This window comes from Mytilus californianus, unplaced genomic scaffold, assembly GCF_021869535.1.
Source record: "Mytilus californianus isolate M0D057914Y unplaced genomic scaffold, xbMytCali1.0.p SCAF_20, whole genome shotgun sequence".
NCBI classification, from domain to species: Eukaryota; Metazoa; Mollusca; class Bivalvia; order Mytilida; family Mytilidae; genus Mytilus; species Mytilus californianus.
In genome coordinates this window covers 9,737,066-9,762,374 of record NW_026262669.1, presented here as the reverse complement: position 1 = coordinate 9,762,374, position 25,309 = coordinate 9,737,066, and the positions used below count along the sequence as shown (strand labels likewise).

The 25,309-nt window shown below is 31.6% G+C and overlaps 1 protein-coding gene across 1 annotated transcript in view; it reads left to right on the top strand.

Annotated features, from left to right (window-relative positions):
• LOC127731831 (uncharacterized) overlaps positions 1-25,309 on the top strand; it is a 51,383-nt gene that overhangs the window by 11,604 nt on the left and 14,470 nt on the right. Inside the window, exons 3-13 of the mRNA XM_052240671.1 lie at positions 2,738-2,836; positions 4,165-4,263; positions 5,181-5,285; positions 8,408-8,500; positions 9,681-9,756; positions 13,772-14,020; positions 15,180-15,479; positions 17,254-17,586; positions 18,893-19,002; positions 22,720-23,928; positions 24,930-24,969. Of these exons, the coding sequence (XP_052096631.1) occupies positions 2,738-2,836; positions 4,165-4,263; positions 5,181-5,285; positions 8,408-8,500; positions 9,681-9,756; positions 13,772-14,020; positions 15,180-15,479; positions 17,254-17,586; positions 18,893-19,002; positions 22,720-23,928; positions 24,930-24,969 (2,713 nt within the window). The remainder of the gene's footprint in view (positions 1-2,737; positions 2,837-4,164; positions 4,264-5,180; positions 5,286-8,407; positions 8,501-9,680; positions 9,757-13,771; positions 14,021-15,179; positions 15,480-17,253; positions 17,587-18,892; positions 19,003-22,719; positions 23,929-24,929; positions 24,970-25,309) is intronic.

The window sequence follows — 25,309 nt, the reverse complement described above, 5'->3', positions numbered from 1 at the left end:
ATAACATGTTTACATGTAATGGAAACAGAACAGCTATATCCACACGTTAATAATACTAGAAATAAAGACATGCCTCCAGGTTTCTTAAAATTGAAAAGTGTACTAAATTTAGACTCTTAAATATCAATTAAATCAATGATAAAATTTGTATTTACTTATTTAAAAGATAACAGATTAAAAATATTTAAATAGACATTGCTACATCATATCCGTCCTTGTACACAACTGCTTTTTTCAATGGAAGATAAAAGAAGACAGTAAATGTAACATATGTAATGAAACAGAATAGTATAATCATTTTCTGCTGGAATGTCAATAATTTAAAGACTTTTGGGAAAACGTCAAAACACTGTTAAATAAAATTAAAATTAGTCAACATATCCTAACCTTCAGAAATTTCATACTATGATATAAAATCTGGGACAGCAGTTATTACGGTATACATATTTTGATAACACTCTTTACATTTTCCACCCACAAGTGTACTCACATTTAAAAAAAAAAAATACAATTCTTGATGTATGTGCTATGTTCAAAAAAGACTTTTTGAACTATTTAAGTATATCGATACTAGCAGGTGGTAAACATGGTAACATTTTGAAAGAAATAAGCTTGTATATATACTTGTTATTTTATGCATATATGTTATATGCTATATTTGTACAACAGATATGTGTGGCTTATCCTTAATTGATCCTTAGACAACGTGTTGTGGACTTCGTCATGATCATGATCGATGATAAAACATTAAACCCTACTTATCCTAACAGCATATTTCCTTTAATCACATAATCACAATTAACAAAACTCGTGTAAACACTTCAATTCACAATCATATATATGTACTTACAATGAAAATGGCTTTTCCAAATAATTGCCTCCATGGTGTGATCGTTGATCAACAGTGTCACGACCAGGTCAACTAACATATATAGAGTCAAATCGGTCCATGAATGCAATTTTTCTGGGACATAAATAATATGTGGTAATCTGTGGTCATATAGAATGTAAATCTTACAATTAATTAGTATTTACAAACAATCTCCCAGTTTGTTCAGTAAAACTAACCTTACAGGGGTGCCCTATCAAATGCTGGAGACATGGTACTTATTATAACAGCATATAGTGCAATCAATTTTATTATAGAAAAAACAACGACTTAATTTTACATTTAACAACACAACAGAGTGCTTACAATGCAAACAGACATTTTTTCCAAATATGCTTGCTGAACAAGTTGTTCATGTTCTGTCTGGTTTTCTCTGGCATGGCTTCCTTAAGGTTTCTGACATAAACATAATTTTGTAAGCATCTGTTTTTACTTGCTAATAAGAATTTGATGAAAACATGTTGTGTTTACATCTTAATTCAAATAACATTAATTAAACAGATCTTATGTCAATTATATGTTAATGATATCAAAGACATTTTAGAACTATATCTGGTTGGATACACAACTGATGATGAATCTTTATAAATGTATATTCCAGTATATGAATCCTCATAAATATACACACAGCTTAAAATGAATTTTTATAAATGTGCATTCCACTGTATGAATCCTCATAAATATACACATATCTGATAATGAATCTTTATAAATGTGCATTCCGCTGTATGAATCCTTATAAAATTACACCTTGTAGTTTATGTAGACCAACATTCAAAGAGTAAATGATCATCTTATTTAGTTTGACCATTGATGCATGTGATATATATATATATTGCAGTTATATTTGTACACCACATTGTCCAGTTTTAAACACAAAATGTCATTTATTTTATATGTTAACATTACAAATTAGAAGGACACATTATCCATTGCTCCCTTAAGGATACCAGCAGATTGTCCGTTTCCTGGTCACAGTCAGCTGTGGTAAAGAAGCGAGAGGCAATACACTGATATATTTGATTTTCTTAGTCTACTCCTCTTTATTCTAAATCATTACACAATCATGGTGTTAATCGAATAGATTTATCAACAACAAATATGTTTTGGATTATCAAAATGGGGTCTCATTGTACTTGTCTAATTGCATTGACTAAATTATTTTGTTTTCTGACAACAAAAATATTTCTTAAAACTTTGATTTTACTTGTAAATAAGAAGTTGACGAGTTGTTTAAAAGTTTACGGTAAGATTCTATCAGTTCTACAAATGTGTACATTTCTAAAATAAAGTTGTGTTTACTAGGATAGTGCTGTTTTCGCCATTTAACGAAGAAAAGCCTTCAAGGAACATGTTGTGTATTTGTTGTTTTATGTAGAATATACAAGCTATGGAACATGTTGTGTATGTGTTGTTTATGTAGAATATACAAGCTATGGGATATGTTGTGTATTTGTTGTTTATGTAGAATATAAAAGCTATGGAATCAGATAATACATGTTTTATTTGGTGTACTGACATTCTTTTCTTATTGTTATTATCTGATTGAATGTATTAAGAAGAAGATGACAAGAATAAGCTGTGTTTATGTTAGTCCCATCTAAAAAATCAATCGATACACACAAAATATTTATTATTTTGAAAAGTATTGAACAAATTTAATTTTGATATCTCACAATAAAAACAAGTTGTTTGTGTGTTGTTAATGTAGAATCCACATATAAATGTGATAATATTTTTTTAGTTGTGACCACTAATTCGTGTGCTTTATATTATGTTTATATTTATAAGATAACATCGTTCAGTGTTAATACAAGTTTTGATGTCTGTTATATGTTGATGTTACAGATAGGAACAACACCATTATTGATAGCTGTACAAGAAGGACACCTGGAGATTGTCCAATATCTTATTAATGTTGGTTGTGAAAGAGAAGCAAGCACCAAGGTAATAATAAATAATATTTCGTCAGTCAGATCCTAATCTGTTTTATTCTCAATCAACATAAAACATTGTTGCTAATCAGCCAGGTTTCAATGGCAACAAATGCGTCTTGGTATATATAAAGACATCCATTTTCACTGAAATAGTACACATTTTGTTAGGGGACCAGCTGAAACCCGCCTCTGGGTGCGGGATTTCTCGCTTTGTTGAAGACCCAATGGTGGCCTTCAGCTGTTTTCTGTCCTTTGGTCGGGTTGTTGTTTCGTTAACACATTCCCCATTTCCATTCTCAATTTTATCAGTTTACTTGTCGCTTCAACCATTAACAGTTATATATATATATGACAAAAGACCAAGTAAATGTTCTGAGAAACAATTATTTAGTTAAAAACTGATTTAAATTGTTAAAAGGAAAATGATGAGATCATTAAATGTTAAAACGTTAGTCAGATAAATATTGATTATACAGATCTAATGTAAATGAGTTTTTAGCAATAATAAATATTTGTATTTGCCGTAATATATTTGTACTAGGATTTTTCAAGGTATACTAATATTCTATGCAGTTGTTTATGGAAGTCTCATTTGAATTGTCTCATCAAACTTTGTGAGATAATATACATGATAAAGGACCCAGTGTTTTCTGACAAAAAATATTAATTTGATCAAAATCTAATTGGACCAGTCTGAATAAGAATGTGATAAGAGCATGTTGTGTTAACTGCTTAGACAGATGATATTAATTATATAGAGCTTATGAACATCATTGAAAGGAATCCATTGCCATGAATATTTTATGCATATCCTACAAAAAATGTTTTAAATGGCAGTTCTGATGGAAGTCTTGACAGTTGACAATATAGATCCATGTTGTATTTTGTTTTCTGATTCATGTATTTTGGATAAACATCTGATTGCACTTGCTGATAAGAAGTTGATAAGATCAAGTTGTGTTTATATTCTTACTTGGATATTAATATTTAACCTAAACAGATCTGATGTCAAACATCTTTTGGTAGCAAGAAATGCTTGTCAAATTGTATTTATTTTTGGATGTGTCTTAATTGATATAAAACTAAGATACATTGGTTTGAAAAACAAAATTGACAGTGACATCTAACAACAAAACAGACTGATGGAAGTTCTGACATCTTACATCAAAACAGGCAGTTTATTTGTTTTGTGTGTAGGATATAAATACAAGTGTATTAGGTCTTTGTATTCAGTTTTGATCATTGATTCCTATAATATATTATTTGTTTATATTACTTTCACAACATTGTCTAGTTTATGTCACACGTGTTAATGTCTGTTATATGTTGATGTTACAGAAAGGATTTACACCGTTATTGTTTGCTGTATCGAAAGGATATCTTAAGATTGCCAAATACCTGCTCACAGTTGGCTGTGATATAGAAAGAAGAACAGAGGTAATGATATATATATATATATATATATATATATATATATATATATATATATATATATTATATATAGAATAAGGGAATTTTTTTTTATACTGACTTTATCAGCAAGAATATCAAGCGAGCCCGAGCTGATGAAGTCAGTATCAACAAGTACATTGCCATTATTCTTTCTATCGGCAATGTATCTTAATTATATGCTTTTTTGTTGAGAATATGAGCTAAAATAGATTAGATTGTTAAACTACTTTTACGCGTACAAATCATTGTGATAGTTGTTCCGCTGTATACATGACGTTGCGTACATTTCATTAATACATTAACGCGGATGGACATGACCACGCGACGATCCTGCAATGATACAACATGTCATTATAATAAAGTTGTAGTTGTGTTTTCTCGCAAAAAATATTAAAGACACATCTGATTTTACTTCATAATAGGAATTTGAAGGGAACAACTTCAGTTAACATATTTAGTAAGATAATGATAAGTATACAGAGGTAAAGTAAACTTTTTTTTAAAAACAACAAATGTAATTAAAGAAAGGGAGTCTCATTTGAATCATGTTCTCGTACTAAACTATTATTATATTAATTCAGACATGCTTAAAAAAAAACATTTGTTATTAACATCAAAGTTGTGATTGAAGTGTTAACATCTCACTACAGAACATCTTGTGTATTGGTCTTTTAATCAAGAATAAAGATAGCATTGGGACTGGTATTTGTGTTTTTCAATTATGACGACTGATTCCTGTGATTTACTTTTTTCATATTTATCAAATAGTATATTTCAGTTTATTAACATTTTTTTGTCTGGCAGTTGTTACACAATTATATATTGTATTATGCTGATTCTAATAAAACGACATTAGTCAAATAATAACTGTATATTATCAGACTATATGTTGGTCATTATAGCATGGAAGAACTGCGTTACATGTGGCTGCTGTGTTTGGACATCTACAGGTCACACAATGGCTAATAGAAGAGGGAGGAATCAATCCCTTGCTGATGACATATCAGGTAATACTTGATATTATAAACTAATTGTTAAGTCGCAAAAGAAATGTAGGCTTGAGTGATGTATCTATGGTGTTTAAATAGTGGGTGTAATTATACATGTATCAAGATATCAATTAACATACGCAACATTAACATTTCTGTTGCCTTTATCTATAAAGTATTGATCCAAGAATCTATTATCAGATAACAGAAATGACATCAACTGATGAAACACTCTACACATTCACTATAATTTAAAGCACTCCTACACTTAAAATAAAATCATCATCAGCACTTATACGCACATAACTATCAACGGACCACATAAATATCACACACATAACGTAGAACTACTTACATCTAACCATAAATGAAGCACTCAAGACAAAACAAAATCAAACACTACAGTTAAAAAATAAACAATCCAACACCGTCATAACAGTTATAACCAATAGTCAACAAGACACAGAGAGCAAACATCATAAACTAAAGATGCAAAATAACCTATAACACATGACAGTCAACATGTAATGCAAACAACCAACAACTTCATAACACTAAAATAATAAACACCTACTCTTGACACTAGATAACAAGTCACTTATCAAACACATGTTATTACACATGTACTACCAACAACCAACCACTGCCTAAACTAAAACACTTAACACCAACTTATAAAAACTAGGGATATCAAGTCACTAATCAAAAACATGACTTTTACAAAATACTTCCAACAACAACCACTTTCCTTCACCAAAACACATAACACCACCTAAAAAAAATAGATATACTAAGAAACTAATCAATCACATGACCATTACCAGTTACTTCCAAACAATAACCACTAGATTGAACTGAAACATAAATACATGATGGTCACAAGGTTTTGCCTTGTTTGTCTTTAGTAACTACAATCACCAACCCGACAATTAAGAAACAACCATCAACAATCAACAATACACAAATAAATCAAACACATAAAAGTTACCCCCATTAACCAACTACACACAACCTCATTTTGCTGAAAACGCAAACACCAACAATTTTACAAGACAGATACAAAGTCACTTATAAATCACATGAAAATTGCCAGGTACTGCCAACTACCTACAACCTCATTACACTAAAGACGCAAAGACCAACACAAGAAAGATACTAAGCTTCCAATCGATAACTTGACAGATATCAGGCACTGCCAACGACCAACTAATAATTAAACACAAATTGTAAAGACAAGGCCATAGATGTTGTTTTACTGTTTTATGCCAACACAAGACAGCCATCAGACACTACCAACAACAACTTAAAAGAACTAATTTAACTCTACGTTCCGCTATATAGATGATGTTCTTTCACTAAATAATACAAAATTTGGTGACTATGTTGAACGAATTTATCCCATCGAACTAGAGATAAAGGATACTACAGATACAGTTACGTCTGCCTCATATCTTGACATACATCTAGAAATTGACAATGAGGGTCGGTTGAAAACAAAACTTTACGACAAAAGAGATGATTTCAGCTTCCCAATTGTGAACTTTTCATTTCTATGTATCAACATTCCAGCAGCGCCTGCATACGGAGTATATATCTCCCAATTGATACGATATTCCCGGGCTTGTGTTTCCTATCATGATTTCCCTGATAAAGGATTGCTGCTCACAAGGAAGCTATTAAACCAAGAGTTCCAAATGGTGAAGTTGAAATCATCCCTTTTTCCTTATAAATTTTACGGACGCCATCATGAGTTGGTTGACTGTTATGAAATAACCGTTTCACAGATGATATCGGATATGTTCCTTATATCGTAACTACAATACCCTCCCTTTTCACGAATGTGACTTACCGAATTAGACTATTTACAGGATCTCTTTACCCTTCCGGAGGACCTGAGATCACCCCCAGTTTTTGGTGGGGTTCGTGTTGCTTAGTCTTTGGTTTTCTATGTTGTGTCATCAGTCCTATTATTTAGATATAAGAAGATGTGGTATATTTGTCTGTTTGTCTTTTTATTTTTGGCCATGGCGTTGTCAGTTTGTTTTCGATCTATGAGTTTGACTGTCCCTCTGGCATCTTTCGTCCCTCTTTTAAAAGATACAACAACTGTGACAAAACATCAAACCTTAAAGATATATTTACCAATCAAGTACATGATAACACTCAGGTAAACAGACAATAGATATACGAAGATGTGGTATAAGTGCCAATGAGACAACTCTCCATCCAAGTCAATATTTATAAAAGTAAACCATCATAGGTCACAGTACGGTCTTCAACACTAAACCTTGGCTCACACCGAACAGTAAGCTATAAAGGGCCCCAAAAATTACTAGTGTAAAATCATTCAAACGGGAAAACCAACGGTCTAATCTATATAAAAAACGAGAAACCAGAAACACTTATGAACCACATCAAAATACGACAACTACTGAACATCAGATTCCTGACTTAGGACAGATGGAAACAAATGCAGCGGGTTTAAACGTTTTAATGGTACCAAACCTTCACCCTTTTTCTGAAAAAATAGTGTTGATTCATTTACAAATAATTAAACCTTTATTATAAAGACACAACCACCTGTCATTAGTCTACTTAGATCCAGTCACCAATGAAAAACTCAACAGTTATCAGACACTACCAACAACCAATTAAAACAAAACACAGGGAAAGATACTGCTGTGACATGTCATCAACCAGTTCATATTGCGACAATAACATAACAAAATCTACAAATTAAAATCAGTCAATACGCTGCGGTTTTTAAAACTGAACTTATGGTGTCTCTCATACACATATTTATCTTTATAAGAAAGATATTAAATAATTCAAATGAATCAATATCCTGGACAATGTTAGTAAAATAACGAAAACAAGTATTCATGTATGTCCATGGATAAGAATTTTCGTGGCTTGGGGTAAAATTGTATTTTTCTGGACATTTGACTCCACATGTTTTCAAAAATTTGTATACAAGATATAACATATGTATTCTTGTAGAACAGTAACATTCGTGGCTTCCCTATATCCATGAACGTATATCCATATGTATAAATGCTTTATTTGTACTTGACATGTGGTAAAACAAAAGAATGCAAAAGTATATGTGAAGGTACATATATTGTTAGATTGTATTTTAGGGTGAAACTCCTTACCAGCTGGCTGCAAAAACAGTTGAACAAGATTCTACTGAAAAAAGAAAAGAAAAGAACGAAATAATGGACTTTCTCAAGGTACAAGTTATGTCTTATTAAATGGTAGAAAACGATCACAAAAGTATACAGACATATCAATACTTTAAGAGAAACCAACTTGAAACATAGAGAAATACTATTTTGGTCATGTGACTATGTAGTATAGGAATCAAGCTGAGCTTTAGCAGTATGCATAGTATTGATAAAAACTATCCATCTATTCAAAAACATCTGTAAGATATACAACAACAGCAATACTAGATCATGTAGATAGCAACCTTAAAACACAACAAAATAAAAATGAATATTCTAAAGTCAACATACAGTCCTCAACAATGTACAAATATCTGTAAAATTACCATACGGCAAATTCTAACATGTCCAATGCTTGAGTATGAAATGCATTTCTTGTTGAGATTAGGTAAGATGTCTAATTCATCAAAATCACTTAAACAGTACAATATTAACATCACAATTACAATTACAGTTGCTATTCCAGAAAATTAATGAAAATGATAAATCTAGAAAAACCTTATTTTGTCGATACAGGTTGTGTCAACACTTGGTTCAATTGATGATTTTGTCAGACCCAGCAAATACTCTGTTTGCATTGTTAAATCTGATGAGTATATCTTGATTGTTCGATATCTCATTAATGTAAACCATATGTTTGTTTGCTTGAAAAACTATACATGAAGGTTTGTAGATGTTCAAAGTTTTAAAAATGTAGAACACAAGTAAAAGACGAGTTTAAAATGCTGAGTGATAATATATTTTTAGCATTAATATGAAATTAAATATGTAATACTATGTGTGTTTTTACTTTTTGTGTACAATTAAAGAATAATAAAGCATTGGTTTAAAAGTATATTAAAATATAAAGATAATATGCTTTTGTGCATCATAATGAGTTTTGTTTTATTTGTGGAAATGGCATGTGTAATTTTGTTGGAGCCTTTGATATTATTCATCAATCTAACAAATTTGCACGTAAAACACATTTTATCCGTGTTAATTACATAATTATTTGATCAAAACAATCGTTAGATTTCGTATTATCAGTAATGTATGTTAAGAATTGACTTCAACCATTGGAAACTACAAGAACATTTACTGAATCAACAATATGCATTGATTGCAGGTGAGCAGTTCAGACATGTTATAATATTGAGTTAAATATCTTATTTGATATCTATTACAAGTTCATTTCATATTGTAGACTGTCATGTCAACAGAAAAGTACAAAGTCAGCTCAAAAATCCCACAGCAGAAAGGTCTTTTACAAGTCCCGACAGGTTTGATTTTTTATATGATAAAAATAACATGTGTGATATACATCTATGAAACTGTAACTCTCTGTTTTTTTTTGTTTTTTTTTAATTCTATATAATTTTATTTGAAATGTACATTTGTTAGAGATACATAAAGTACTGGTACCTTATCCCGGATTCATTAACGTTAGTATATAGCATTTCAGTGATAAAGTTAGTACTTGTTAGTACACAACATACAGTTTTGCTAATAAATAATGTGTAACAGAATAAAAAAAAAAATAATATGATATATTATAAATCTTAGTTAAGAAGATAAATTATTTTTTTCTGCAACAAAATTGTAGAAGTGTTATATGTGGCTTGTTTATTTGTCAATATTTCGTAATGTTGGCGAAGTTCATTTTTAAAAATTTCAAACACATTAATTTGTTTTGTTTTCTGCTCGGATATATAATATACTTTATATATAGTAAAAAGTATGTTTGTTAGAAAATCGTTAATATTGTAATGAATTGTATCGTTTATCTTGTATCCATACAAAAGTGATGCAAGTGATAGTATATGATGTCCTATTTTAAGTTTTTCTAGTATTAGTTTTATTTGATCCCAAAATTATTTCAGATACTTGCATTTCAGAAAGTAATGTGCATAATTTTCAATGACATTACATATATTACATACAGGAGTTTTATTTATTTTCCAAAAGAAAAGTAATTGTTTGGTTAGTAAAATGTAATGTAGAAATTTCTATCTTAACATTCTCAATTTATTATCTTGGATATAGTTAAAGATAAAGTACAACATTTCTTCTCTTTTCCTTGTATTGTTATCTAAATTAAGAATTCTGTCCCATTTTTGAAATCCTAGTGTTTTCTCATAATATCTATTTTAAAGCGAGATGTAGATATGATTCGAGGAAAATTTTTTAATTGGTACCATTTTTCCTTCTCTATCTTTGAATTTAAATTCGTAGTCGGTAGCGACTTTTGTTTTAATTGATTCTTCTTTTATTAGCTCTTGTAACAACTGTTTTGGTATTGCTTTCATCAATTTAGTATATTCCGAAAACCAATTAGCATGGCTAGATAGTTTATCTAAAATCTTATTTTGATTATTTTTTCCTTTATCACCAATTATGTCATTTGCAAATAAAATTTTGGTGTTTATCCAATTTTTGAAAATAAGACATTTACCATTAAATTTGATATGCTTATTGCCCCATATTAGTTGCTGTCTGATATGCTTATATGTTAGTCGATCTGATTCTTTTTCAGATTTTAAGTTTATCTATGATATGATTATTTTTAAGTAAAACTCTGGAACAATTTCTTTTAGTTTATTAATCAAATTAATATTGTTAAAGTCTATTTTAAATATAAGGAATTCTTGTCCAAACTTGTCTAAGTAAAATTTTGGTAAGACATTCCAATTGGTTGATGAGTCTTCATTATCAATGAGTCTTTTTACCCAATTAATATTTATGGATTCTATATATTTATCTAGTTCTATCATTTTAAGCCTGCCAGCATGATAATTTTTATTTATTATAGCTCTTTAAATTTTTCTGGTTTATTATTCCATATAAAACTATTTATTAAATTTTTTTTAATTTGCGAGGTATTCTTTATCAATTTCTGTTACTGATGCAACATAGGTTATATTTGGTAGGATTAGTGATTTATTTTACCTAACATAGTTAATTTTCTTGTATTCCAATCTTTAATTATGTTTACCGATTTTTCGTATTGTCTTTGCAAGTTTAAATTTTTACACTCATTTTTATTAAGTCCAAAATATATCCTTAATACTTTTATCGGTTCTTGTGTCCACTTAATGTTTTCAACTTTATCTTTACAGGACTTTAAATTTCCGAGCCATATCCCCTCTATTTCATTTCGATTAATCTTTAGGCCTGAAACATGTGAAAGTGATCCGAAAATTTCGATTATGTTCAAAGTTAATAAAACTTCTTGTTTTGGATTTAAAAATAAAGTGGTGTCATCTGCAAGCTGGCTTAACTTTAGAGTATGGGTTTTATTATCTAGTTTGATTTGAAAACCTTTAAATTTTTTATCTTGTCTTTATCTACAGGCTAACATTTCAACAGCAATAACGAAAATTATAGAACTCGCGGGACACCCGCGCTCAATGCTGAAGGGTCTTGAAATCCACCATTATTTAATATACAACCCTTTATATCTGTATATAAAGTATTTATCCACTTCAGTAAATGTTTCTGAAAGCCAAATTTCTTTAATGAACAATACATACATTCCCATTCTAACGAGTCAAATGCCTTTGAAAAATCTAAAACAATGATTGTCCCGTCTACCTTGAAATTTTCTGAATAGTCTATAATATCTTGGATTTGTCTAATATTAAACCCAATATATCTGTTTTTTACATACCCGTTTTGATCACTGCAAATGATTTTATGCAATACTGGTTTAAGTCTTTGTACAAGAGAATATGCTCACTGTTAAAGATTTAATAAATGGTTTGGTACACTTGAATGTTATGCTTAACGTATAAGGGATGTTCATTTATGTCTGGTAGTCAATTCGTATTTGGAAATACTTTCATTTATGTAATTATATGCGGAGCATGGAAATATTGTGTTACATACTTTTCCGCTTAATGAGTTGGTCTGTGTTGTGAACTTTGAATATTACTATTTAAGCGATATTCAGAACTTCTTGTTTGGATATGCTTTAATTTTCATGCGGATGGACTTGTTCTACGTTTTCACAATTTTTTTGTGAAGTGATGATTTGATTTTTGGTCTGAAATGTTTTGATGTTGAGATGTACAGTGTTACAATTTAATGATCTGTTTTCTGTCACTTGTTGTTCAATGGTCAAGATTTCACACACGCTATACACTACAACATGACAAAGGTATGTGGAAGTTATATTTAGGCACTCACTGCTTACAAGTACCATGATTTTTTATACAAACCTATCATTAATCTTCTTGATCAAACATTTAAAAAAAAAAAAAAAAAAGAAAACAACACGTTAACTACCTTCATGCATCCGCAGCACTTTTTCTGAATTTAACTTCCCTCAGGTACACTCAAAGCCTAAAGTTTGTATATAGGAATGAAAATACAACTTTTTAAATGTTATGTTGCCATAGGACTTTTCTGGATTTCTCTTTGTCAGAAACGCTCAGAACTAAATTTGAGAAAGCCGAATATAGATAATTACCTAAGCACGTAAAGAAAGTGTAGTTTAAAAAAAGAATTTTTAACATTGCCATATAAGCGGAAGGTTTGGCTAGCCGTAAAACTAGGTTTAGAAGCCATCTGTTCAGTGGTTGTTGTTGGTGTGGTTCATAAGTGTTTCTGGTTTCTCGTTTTTAATGTAGATAAGACCGTTGGTTTTCCTTTTTGAATTGCTTTACACTAGTCATTATGGGGCCCTTTATCACTTGCTGTTCGGTGTGAGCCAAGGCTCCGTGTTGAAGGCCATACTTTGACCTATCATTGATTACTTTTTATACATTGGAACTTGGATGGAGAGTTGTCTAATCGGCACTTATACAACATCTTATTTATATCAACCCACCGTTTTTATTAAAATGTCCTGTACCGAGTCACGAATACTACTGTTGCCTTTATGTAAGAGCTGTATGAACCAATGTTTTTGACTGAGAGTAACTTCATAAGTTGTATGCGTTCGATAACATCTTAATGACTGTAAGGAACCCAAAAATAACAGGCAAATTAATCTTTGGCAGATGAACACATAATGTAGGTAGGATAAGTCTATAAGATAAGCGTCATGTGACATCTGCACTGTGTTCATGTGAAGGTATATTTAACTCTGTCTTTTCCAACGATACTTTTAATTTGTTTTATACACACTCAGAATTGTGTTTAATGTCTAGTATTGCAATAGATATCCATTGCACGAAATCGCTTGCAACTTCTTGCTCATACTGGCTGGGTTTTTTTATGTTTTTGCAGAATAATAGTTCAGAATTGATATCTTAATTTTGTAATTTATATTAGTTTCGGTTTTAATTTTAACAGGCCCTAAAGAAGAAGTACCGATCTTTTCTGATAAAGCATTTAAAGATCTGCTAATGAGCGGGGCGTACAAATGCTTTTGGAATAGAATTTTTTTGACTGGTCCATTTGCCGTGGGTAAAACGAGTTTAGCCAAAATTTTGGTTGGAGACGAGGCTCCAGAGGAGCGGAAATCTACGGACGGTATATGGATTTACTTGGGAAGGGCTGGAATGGACATAAAAGAACGTTGTTGGGTTTTCCTAAAGCATGGTATTTATAATTTAAGCAAATAAACAATAGTAATTGACTTATTCAAATGACACTTAAAGTAAGATGTAGAGTTCGAGCGAGAGATTGATGAATGTCCCAGAAAGAATAGGATTTTAACTTCAGGTCAAAGTTTGATTCAGAAATACATTTGTAACAACGTGTTAAGTCTGAGCTAATGATCAGTTACAGTTTGAATAGGATTCAAAGCAGAACGAAGTTTGAGTAAGAATAAGAAAAAAAACAAGGTCAAAGTTCGCGTCATGCCGAGGAATATGGGCAACTCGAGTTACACTTTGAATAAAACATAGACTTAGATTTAAAATTTGTGTAAGAGTAAAAATTTCAATATTTAGATTGCTAATCCCCCATTTTGACTGAAACAAATGATTTGATCATGATAACATGAATCTGATTTTAATAAAATCTTGAACTCTATTCATAATATAATACATGTCATTTGAGGCTGTTTTCTATGTCACCATCCTAGACTTTTAAGATTGGTCAGCATTCAAAACTAAAGACGCCGAATAAAATCAATGCAGATGTGGAAATGACTCCCAGAAAGTAAACATATTTACATGTTATTGATCCCTAAAATGAAAAAAAAAACTTTGAATATAGACAAAGATTGATTCTATTTCATCAAGATAAACATTTCAAATTTGAGTACTAAGGTGAAATCCTTTTTAACCGATTGATACGGAATGCTGGTAGTTTTCATTCAGTGTATTACGCTTGTGGCAATAGTTGAAAAACCTGCAGTCCAAGTTATGTATTGCTTTCTTTAATACATAGACAAGATTGCAGTGATAAACATCATATTGGACAATATACCAGACCACAAAAACTACCATCACTCAACTTCCAGAGAAAAGAAATAAACAAAGAAACACCAATTCACAACACCACATTTTCTAGAGAGCTCGACCATGTTAAGGCACAACACATGGTAGGGGAAGCAAGTTCCTCACATTAACCCCCGTCCTCTCGCCTCATTCACATTGTAATATTATACGTACTTCGATAGTGTATATATACTTAAAAGTAAAGTTGCGCTTTACATGTTTATGCGATTATACATTGTCTTACAAAGTTTGAAATTTAATTTCGAAAAAAAAAAACAACATTGTTTTTGATGAATCAGATTATTCATTATTAGGAACCATATTGAACGCAACAGTTCAAAGCTTACTCAGGAGTAAAAAAGTGACAGCTACAGCAGGTGCTGTTAAATCAGTTGATGACATAGAAGATCCAGGTGCAGTAAAACATAGCGAGGAGACGAAGAATCAAGATGATGTTACATCTATTCCGAATGCAGGTGCAATAACACAAAGCAGGGACATGTCAAACCCAGGTGCTCTTAATTCTCAGGACAATATTCCCCGTGCTGTCAAAAAGAAGTCAAAGCTCCAAGCTTTCCTTGATCTCCCAAATCGAATACAGAAAGCATTCAAAGGTACAGTTGTGTTATTATAATGTGTGAATATGCAAATGAATCATATTCATTTTGAAAGACAAATGTATTATATTTTATGAAAACAATGGTCTTCAGTTGTGCTTCTTTAATCATAAAAATGGGGCAGATATTCACAAGGGGTCAATTTTTTAAATTAGTCGAAGACATTATATTGTAAATAAAAAAGATTTAAAGACAAACACGTACAACAGGAAGGTGTATTGATCTCTTTGAATCAGTATAAGGTACTTTAAACTTTGCGAACACTTGCTTACCTGTCATTTCATAGTTTTGTTGCACCTCTAATTAGAGGATTTTTGAAAATCAGTGATGTAGGTATTGTACTGACTGCATACGATATAATTTACCCTTTTTTACTGGGGATTCAGTATGATTCGTGGGATATTAAATCAATGTTTATTTCGTGGGTATTCGTGAATTAACCTATTATTCTATTTTGTATGAATAGGTTGGCATATACATTTTGAGAATTCTTTTGGTTTAGAATGCGTTATTTTTATCGTAAAAGCAGAAGAGTCAAAGTTAAAAAATGCAATTGCATATTCAAATAGACTTTGAGTACATAAACTTTAGCTTATCATATTATCATATGTATATGTAGTTGAAAGGACAGACGTTTCCTTTTAATTTGGTGTCCGTCACATCAGATGAGCTTTGTTTCCTTCAAAATTACCCTGTACTGTTTCCCTGTTCTTAAAGAATTTGATAAATAAAAGTAAAATTTTCAAAAATACCGAACTCCCTGAAAAATTCAAAACAAAAAGTCCCTAATCAAATAAACCATAGAGAGAAACTGTCAGTAGGAAACTAAGATGTACAGATAATTCATCATGGCGAGAATCATCAGTTGACCTTAAAGGAGGTATTGCCTGGAATGTTTTGTTTTTATCATTTTTGTACTTTTGTAAAAAAACAACTCCTGTAGATAGGGAAATTATCTGCCGAATGAGAATTATGGCAAAATTAAGTCACCTGCTATTTTTTAGCGTTGATCGTGTTTCAGGAAAATGGTCATTGTTATATTATAGTTCGTTTCTGTGTGTGTTACATTTTAATGTTGTGTTTCTGTTGTGTCATAGTTCTCCTCTTATATTTGATGTGTTTCTCTCAGTTTTAGTTTTTAACCCGGGTTTGTTTTTTTCTCTATCGATTTATGAATTTGGAACAGCGGTATACTACTGTTGCCTTTATTTCTTAGACTTCAAAGATTTTTTTTAAATTCTTACTGTTTTGACATAAACTACTGAAAATAAAGAACAACTGTATATATCAAAGATAAATAGCAAAGTAAGATCTACAAATTAGGCAGATTGCCTGAAGTATTCACTCAACTCCCTTAAATATTGAATTTGTCACAAATTTAGTGTTTGACTTTATATTTAGAAACTACAATAGATAAACAAAAACTCGGTCTATCAAAAATAAACAGGAAGATCAGGTTTTGGCCATCATAATATCCGTTTCCATTTCTGTTGGATTGTACTAATTTCTAAAATAAAATGCAGATGATCATTACAAGCGCCATGGAAGTAAAGTGTTGTTATCATTGAAAGTATTCAAATTGCACACATGTTTCATTTGAGATCATAAAAAAATGTACAACTATGCTTTTAGAGTTCAATGACAGACGTGTGATACGTGTGATCACGTGACACACACGCGTATCTGAACAAACTTACAAAACCACCTTTGTTGAACTTTACATGATTTTAAAGTTATTCCTTCCTGCAAAAAGTAAAATGTTTCTTTATAGGTAAAACACCCTCAAATATTGAAACTCCAGATGACACACGTGCAAAGATGGAAGACACTAAGAGAGACGAAAACTTGACTGCCATAGATATGTCAGAACAGGACATTATCAAGCTTGTCCGTTCTCAATGCCATAAAGGGGACTACGAAATGGTAATTGTACCTATTGATTTGTGGGATTTTGGTGGTCAAAAAATCTACCACATGACCCACCAACTTTTCGTTACAAGCAGAGGTACATTTCTGCTGATCTTTAATGGCAGCAAAGATATACATGAAGACATACCAGATTATACAGAACTCCCCGGATGTCAGAGCCAACGTAATACAGCAGGTACATAAATATTTATAAATGAAATATATTGTCCATCTTATGTACAATAAATGAAATATATTGTCCGTCTTATGTACAAACAAAATATTGTCCCTTCACATACAAAAAGGATTTTGCCCATTTACATACAAAGAATATATTGTCCATTTATATATAGATAGCATATTTTAAGATGCATATCTATGATGTATTCATATCTATCTGCTAGAACCGTAGTATTGCCACATTAACCAATGAAGTCTGTTTGACTCAAACAGTTTGGTCAATATAACGGTATTATACCCACCATTCTGTCATACATTGTTAGCTACATATACACACAGAGTAAACCCACTATTTTCTACCGGTGTTCAAAAGTCATAAATCGATTGAGAGAAAACAAATCCGGGTTACAAACTAAAATGAGGGAAACACATCAACTTTAACTACAACTTAACCCACTATTTTCTACTCATAATACCTGTAGAGGAATGTGATAGCTGATTGATTGGATTTACTTTGGAGTTCAGTATTTTGGTTATTATGATTATTTCATTGTTATAGTCGATTGAAATAATGAATAGTTGATTGCAAAACCAAAACTCTCTATTAGTGTTTTTCAACTTCACTTAACAAAAGAAGGATCTCTTACATTTCGACCCCATTTCGTCAAAAAGTCACAGCTGAGTGGGATCAAAACTGGATCGTATGACCTTATGGAGCTGTTGAAAATAAAGCATTACCTCAAAATGAGTTTTTAAATCATCTGTTATAAGTGGTTAATGCATTGTCATGCGTGTGACCATTGAACAAATGCTTTATGACTTTGTCTAGAAAAACCAGTTTATTTATTTTTCCTGTACCAAGCATATTTATTGTACACAAAGCAAGTCATTAAAAACCAGCTTAGCTACGTGTGTACAATGAATTCACACATTAATGACAATAAATCACATTTAAACTGTGAGTTTGGTCAATGGATTCAAATGGTGTGTCCTGTATTTTGACTAGACAAATTGCATGAGGCAACTCCTATTGTTTAAAAGGAATAAAGTGTCCTTTCAGTTCTTTAAATATATTTGTATAGGCTACTACACAAACGTAGGAGGCAAAACAGAAGTGTAATTTGACAGGGATCCATATTTTGAAAACAGCCATACAGACTTTTTTTTTTCAAACTTAACAAGGCTGATTATAATTTACAAGGTATCTTTAATTTAAATGATAAGATTTTAGAAGTTATAGTATTTCTATACCTATTATTTTGTTATACATGGATATAAATTCGTACTTTCAATATATATAAATGTATGTATGTTTTTTGTAGTATATCTTATCCATTGGGTCAATTCCGTTCTCACATATTGCAAAACGTTTGCTGAAAATGAAGAGTACCCGAAAATTTTGTGTGTGGCAACCCACAAAGATCTTGTCAAAGTACGTACTATAATGATTTTAAATTGTAATCTTTTTAATCTATATTCACTGTCATCTGCTGTTTCAAATAGTAAACCGCGTCTCGTTAATTGTTTTTTTTTTTTTTTTGGGGGGGGGGGGGGGGGGGGGGGGGGGGTTAATTAATCTTGTTATATTGTATACAGCTATATTTAGAAGAGGATTATACAGAACATTAAACCTCTTGGTGAACAGTAATACCTCTACAATGTCCTTCCAACTTAACATCAATACTGATTATTTAATGATACGACTGAAACAACAGAGCTGTATTACCTCTACAATGTCCTTCCTCCTTAACATCAATACTGATTATTTAATGATACGACTGAAATAACAGAGTTGTAATACCACTTCAACGTCCTTCCTCCTTAACATCAACACTGATTATTTAATGATACGACTGAAATAACAGAGCTGTAATACCTCTACAATGTCCTTCCTCCTGAAAATCAATACTGATTATTTAATGATACGACTGAAATAACAGAGCTGTAATACCTCTACAATGTCCTTCTTCCTTAACATCAATACTGATTATTTAATGATACGACTGAAGAAACAGAGATGGAATACCTCTACAATGTCCTTCCTTCTGAACATCAATAATGATTATTTAATGATACGACTGAAACAACAGAGCTGTAATACCTCTACAATGTCCTTCCTCCTGAACATCAATACTGATTATTTAATGATACGACTGAAACAACTGAGCTGTAATATCTCTACAATGTCCTTCCTCCTTACCAGCTTAACTCATTGACACGACTGAAATAATAGGGCTGTATTTAAAATTGTTTAATCTATGTTTATAATAGTGTGTTAACGAAGACCTTAGAATCTAAAAATAACAGAGCTCTATGTTTAATGTTTTGATCTATGTTTAGAATACCGTAAAATTTAGAAATTATTGCGTGGATTTATCATTGCGATTTTATTATTTTAGACTAAAATGCAATTTTAAAATATGCAATATTGACACAAATCCTGTTTTATTCATGAAAAAAAAATAACTCAGAATGCGAGTTTAAATCATTGCCATTATAACCCTGTCGCATGTTCGCAATAATAAAACAATCGCATTTATTTCTGAATTTACAGTAGAGTGATAACAAAGACACGATACTATGAAATAACACAGCTTAATGCTATATATCATGGATAAATTTATGCTTAGAAAAGGGGGTTAACAAAGACCTGAGACTTTTAAATAGCAGAGCTTAAAATATTAAGTTTTAATCTGTGTTTAAAGTACGGTATAACGAAGACCTGAGACTCTAAAATATCAGAACGTTATGTATAATGTTTTGATCTATGTGTAGAATAGAGGGTTAAAGAAGACATGAGACTTTGAAATAGCAGAGCTGTATATCTAATGTTTTGGTCTATGTTTAGAATAGGGGGTTAACCAAGACACGAGACTTTGAAATATAAGAGCTTTATATATATCATGCTTTGATCTACGTTTTAAATACGGGCTTCTGAAGACATGATACACTGTGATAACATGACTTTGTATATCATTATTTTATCTGTTTTTCTTATGGCTGTGGCCTGTTATATATGTTTGGCATGTCCAAAAACATGTACACTTCTAGCCGTAATGTGTTTGTGTATTGTAAAGTTTTCTTACTCATTGAAGAGTACACGTTTTACAAAATGTCTGATGTTAATAGTGGCGCTAGAACAGAACGACATAATTCCTCATTGTTATGGTGCAATACCCACCAAATCATAATACGTCACATCCGGTTGCGTACGAAAAAGGTTCGAAAAAAGTATTTACTTGAATTTGACAGTTGTATGAAATTAGTCCTTCATTGCATTGCAGTAACATATTTCTGAGTGATAAAAATATATCTGGGTTCAAAACATCATTCTTTTTTGTTTGGTATTTCTATAGGTTATTTTGGAAACTCGAGGTTACATGGTTACTAAACCTTGTACACAGAAAAAAAGGGTGAAAATATGGTTGCTTAACTACCAGTGATGGTCATTATCTTATATGCAATGAAATGTTATGTGAATTTTACACTGTAGTACTGAACAGAATAAAACTCATGCCAAGTATTACTTTATTTGAAACAAAGATAAATTCTGCACATTTTTTTTTTTAAACGTGCAAATTTAACAAAGACTAATACGGGAAAAAACAATGGTAGTATTATAGTTTATTGCAGAAACTGGATGAAAAAAGTCGCTGAATTTTCTATTCAACACGAAAAAAAGTATTAACCACAAAAGAAATGGCTCCAACAGATTAATGAGGAAGAAAGATTAAAAATGACACTCCAAAAATTTTATGGACACAATCACGAATTGGTTGGTGTATACGATGTGTCTGTGTCTAGACTAACTAATGACCTTTTTACAACGTCTTATATTGTGGTTTACCATCTACGTCATCTAGTCTGCTAAGTACCAAACGTGACCTATATTACTGGGTTGCCGAGAGTGAATTCGCATTGCTATTAGACGTGTCTCGGTATCTGTACATCCAAAATTCATGTATTTAGTTATGATGTGTCTTTTGTAAGTCTGGTTCGATATTGTTTTATGTCTTATCGGTTGTGATTTGAATTATATTTAGATTTTCTATCTGTGTGTAAAAAATAAGATAATTAATCAGCTATTCATTTTTTGATAATTTTAAATTTAATGCCACTATATGCACAGGAGTTATTTGTTTTACACTGTTTTCATTTAGAAGAAAAACCGACATGGTTAAATAATACAAATAATTACACAATTATTTACTTCATTCTGTTTTAATATTCTTGGCAATTGTTAGAAAAGAAAATCATAAAATAACACCATTACAAACTTAATCCCAATTGTATATTTTATTTTTAGAAATTTACATGTGACGTCATTTTTTTGTGGCGTTGATACATTCGTGTGACGCATAGTTTATAATTCTATTTTTGTGTACTGTGTGTGGAAGATGGCCGTTGTTATTTTGTGGTTTACATGTTGTAACATGTGTAATGTACTGTTACATTATTTATTTACGTATTTCTTTGTCCTGAGTGTTATTTCATTTATTTGTACTGTATTACTGTCACGTAATTTTACCGGGTTTTTTAACATTGCTATATAGGCAGGAGGTTTAGCTAGCCATAAAACCATGTTCAAACCACCATATTTGTCTCAATATGTCCTGTACCAAGTCAGAGATATTACAGCTGTAATCAATTAGTCCGGTTCTATGTATAATTGCGTTTATTTTTTATAGCAGCTCAGTTTTTTTCGGTTATTCCGTTGTTTTCCTCTTATAGTTAATGTGCTTCCCTATGGTTTGGTTTGTGAGCCGGATTTCTTTTTGCTAAATCTATTTATGGCTATTGAACAGCGGTATACTAATGTTGCCTTTATTTAACCTCTCGTGATAATTTGGTATCGCTTTTTGGTTACTCTCGTTATTTGAATCAAATATTAATAATAAGCTCACAAACGGTTCGTTTATACTATACTGTACTTAGATAGCTCGACCTAATATCAAGCGTATCCTTTTCGCATATACTTTTATAAAAAATGTCATGTCTTTAAAAATCACAGCAAAGTTTAAGTAAGTTTTGTCGGGATAAGTTCATGGACACCACTATTTATTAAAGTTAAAAGGGTGATACAGAAGACACTAGGCTCTGAAAAAAATCAGGGCTGTATATGTTACATTATGATTTTTGTATATTACAGGGTGATGTAGAAGAACAGAGATGTTCATTGGAAAACTCAATCGAAGCACTCTTTCAAAACCATGGAGGAAAAAAACATCTTCAATATAAACCACTTATATTTGTGAATGCAAGAAACAAGGATGACGAAGAAATAGTCACATTAAAGAAGCAGTTGGTAGACGTTGCATTGGACCATCCTCGCTGTGGAGAACTGATGCCAGCCAAGTTTGTACCCCTGGAACTTCAACTAGCAGGAAAAGTAGAGGAAAACAAGAAAATACTTACAATGGATGAACTGAATGAAATCAACAAGCAAAACGACAACATGGCTTTAACCCCTGCTCAGCTTAAATCATTTCTAAAGGTTAACCATGCTCTGGGAAAACTTATCTACTTTGATGAAGCAGGCCTGAGAGATAACGTTATAATAGATCCTGTGTTTTTGGTGGATGTACTACGTTCTATTGTCACTGATGACCAGTTTTGGCCAGAGCACCTCAAAGAAATGTTAAAAGCTCTCAAAGATAGCGGAAAACTGTTGAAACAGGACTTATATGAAATATGGAAGCAAGACTGTTTTCGTGAGGTCTGGGCACATAACGATTACATCGTAGACATGTTACTTCATTTGGATATTATTTGCAGACAAAAAGACGATGAAGCTGGATCAGACTTGTTTTTGGTGCCATGCATGATAAGTACCAAAAGAGAAGAGAGCCAACAGATAGACCATAACAGAAGCATATATCTGGCTTATAGGTTTAAGGAGAAAGTTGTACCACCTGCTATTTTGTACAGGTTCATTGCCACCTTCATATCAATGTGGAAGTTGAGGGTCAGTGCTAAAACCAGTCGTTCGATGCTCTTTACAGACAGTGCTGATGTTACAATTGACGAGGAACACGATATGAGATTTGACATTCGGGGAAACAGATTTATAGTTTCTCTTTCACACCAAGAAAACAAAATCTCCATTGTACCAACAATTGCATCTACAGCTCAGGAATGCCTTACACATGCTATTACAAACATTTCTAATTTCTATTTCTCAGTTTCAGAGGATTCTGCTTGTACTAGAGATTTACCATTTTCCATTCAAATTGGTATTGTTTGTGGTACAGACCTTTGCTTTTTTGACCACACATTGTCATATAAGGAGGAATGGAAATGCCCGGATCACAATACAAAACACAAAACTAATATTGTGTCCAGATGGTTTGCAGACAAGGTAAATCTTTCTTCATAATTTATGACAGTTTTGTTGTTTGAGTATCTGAACATAGTTATGCAGTAATATGCATAAGCTTATACAGTAAATTCAATTAAGAATTGAATTCTTCTTTTTGTAAATTCATTGGGGTGTAAAAGCGTGAACTGAAGTACATTTTGTGCAAGCGCTTTCTAAGTATGTGTGCACGGTCAACACTTTTACAACCCTATACAATTACTAAAACAAGCATTCAATACGTATATGTATAATTACATCTTTTTACTAGGATCATGCAAACACGAAGTCAATAAAGTTTCTCTTTTATTGTGGAAGCTCGTGTCATCATGAATGTTACAATGAAGGTTAATTATAGAATGACGCGAGATTGTTATTAGTCAATCAAAATTACGTATTATAACGAAACATACTTGTAATGTTATAATTCATCTTTTAGGAAATTATTTCATAAACTGTTCGCATGGTTTGGTCTGTTTATTGTATACTATAAGCAGTAGGTCAACTATATTCAATTAGTGGAATGATTGTCAGGTGTACATTTATTTCAGGCATGGTTTATCTGACATTAACCTCATTTTCTTTGTTAATATGCTTCTTGAAATTTAACTTAATATTTGGGGCTATCATCATAAATTCAATGGTAGTAATGAAGGCGAGACATTTCAGCGTATGAACTCTTGTTTATAATAATAACAGGGCAGGTGTTACATCGGGAGCAGGATCTGCTAACCCTTCTCGAGCACCAGAGGCAATCGATTAATTGTGTTGGTGTTCGAGCTGCTCTTTGTCCGGTTTTCTATGTTTTGTCTCGTACACCTTTAATTGGCTGTCAGCTGTTTTTCGTTGTTTTTTGACATGGTCCCTTTGATACCTGCCGCCTATTGGTTTTATTTTTCATATTTTATGTTCCACCATACTAAAAAATAATATCTGTACCTCCATCAGATAAATGTGAAGACATCATCTCGGTAACTAATAGTTTTATAACTCTTATCTTACAGTTACATACAGAGGACGACAGATGCCCTGATGATTGTTCTGGTAAGAATTATGAAGTTATATTTTGCAACACCTCGACTCCTGTCAATATAAGAGATTTACAACCTGGTATACACCAATGAGACTAGACAAAATGTGCAATGAAGTTATACGATTGTTGACATTGAAAAATGAGTTTATACAAATATTTGCATAACATTACTACTGAAAAAGAACCTTACTGGCAAAAATAATAAGCTAGACAAGATATCCAAGTCATAAATGGGGAACGCATCAGTCAACTCCCTTTCTGAATACATCTATAGGCACTTGTTTCTTGTTTCTTAATGTTATATTCACCAATGTGATTCTTTGTTTTATAGTAGATTTAAATTCATACTAA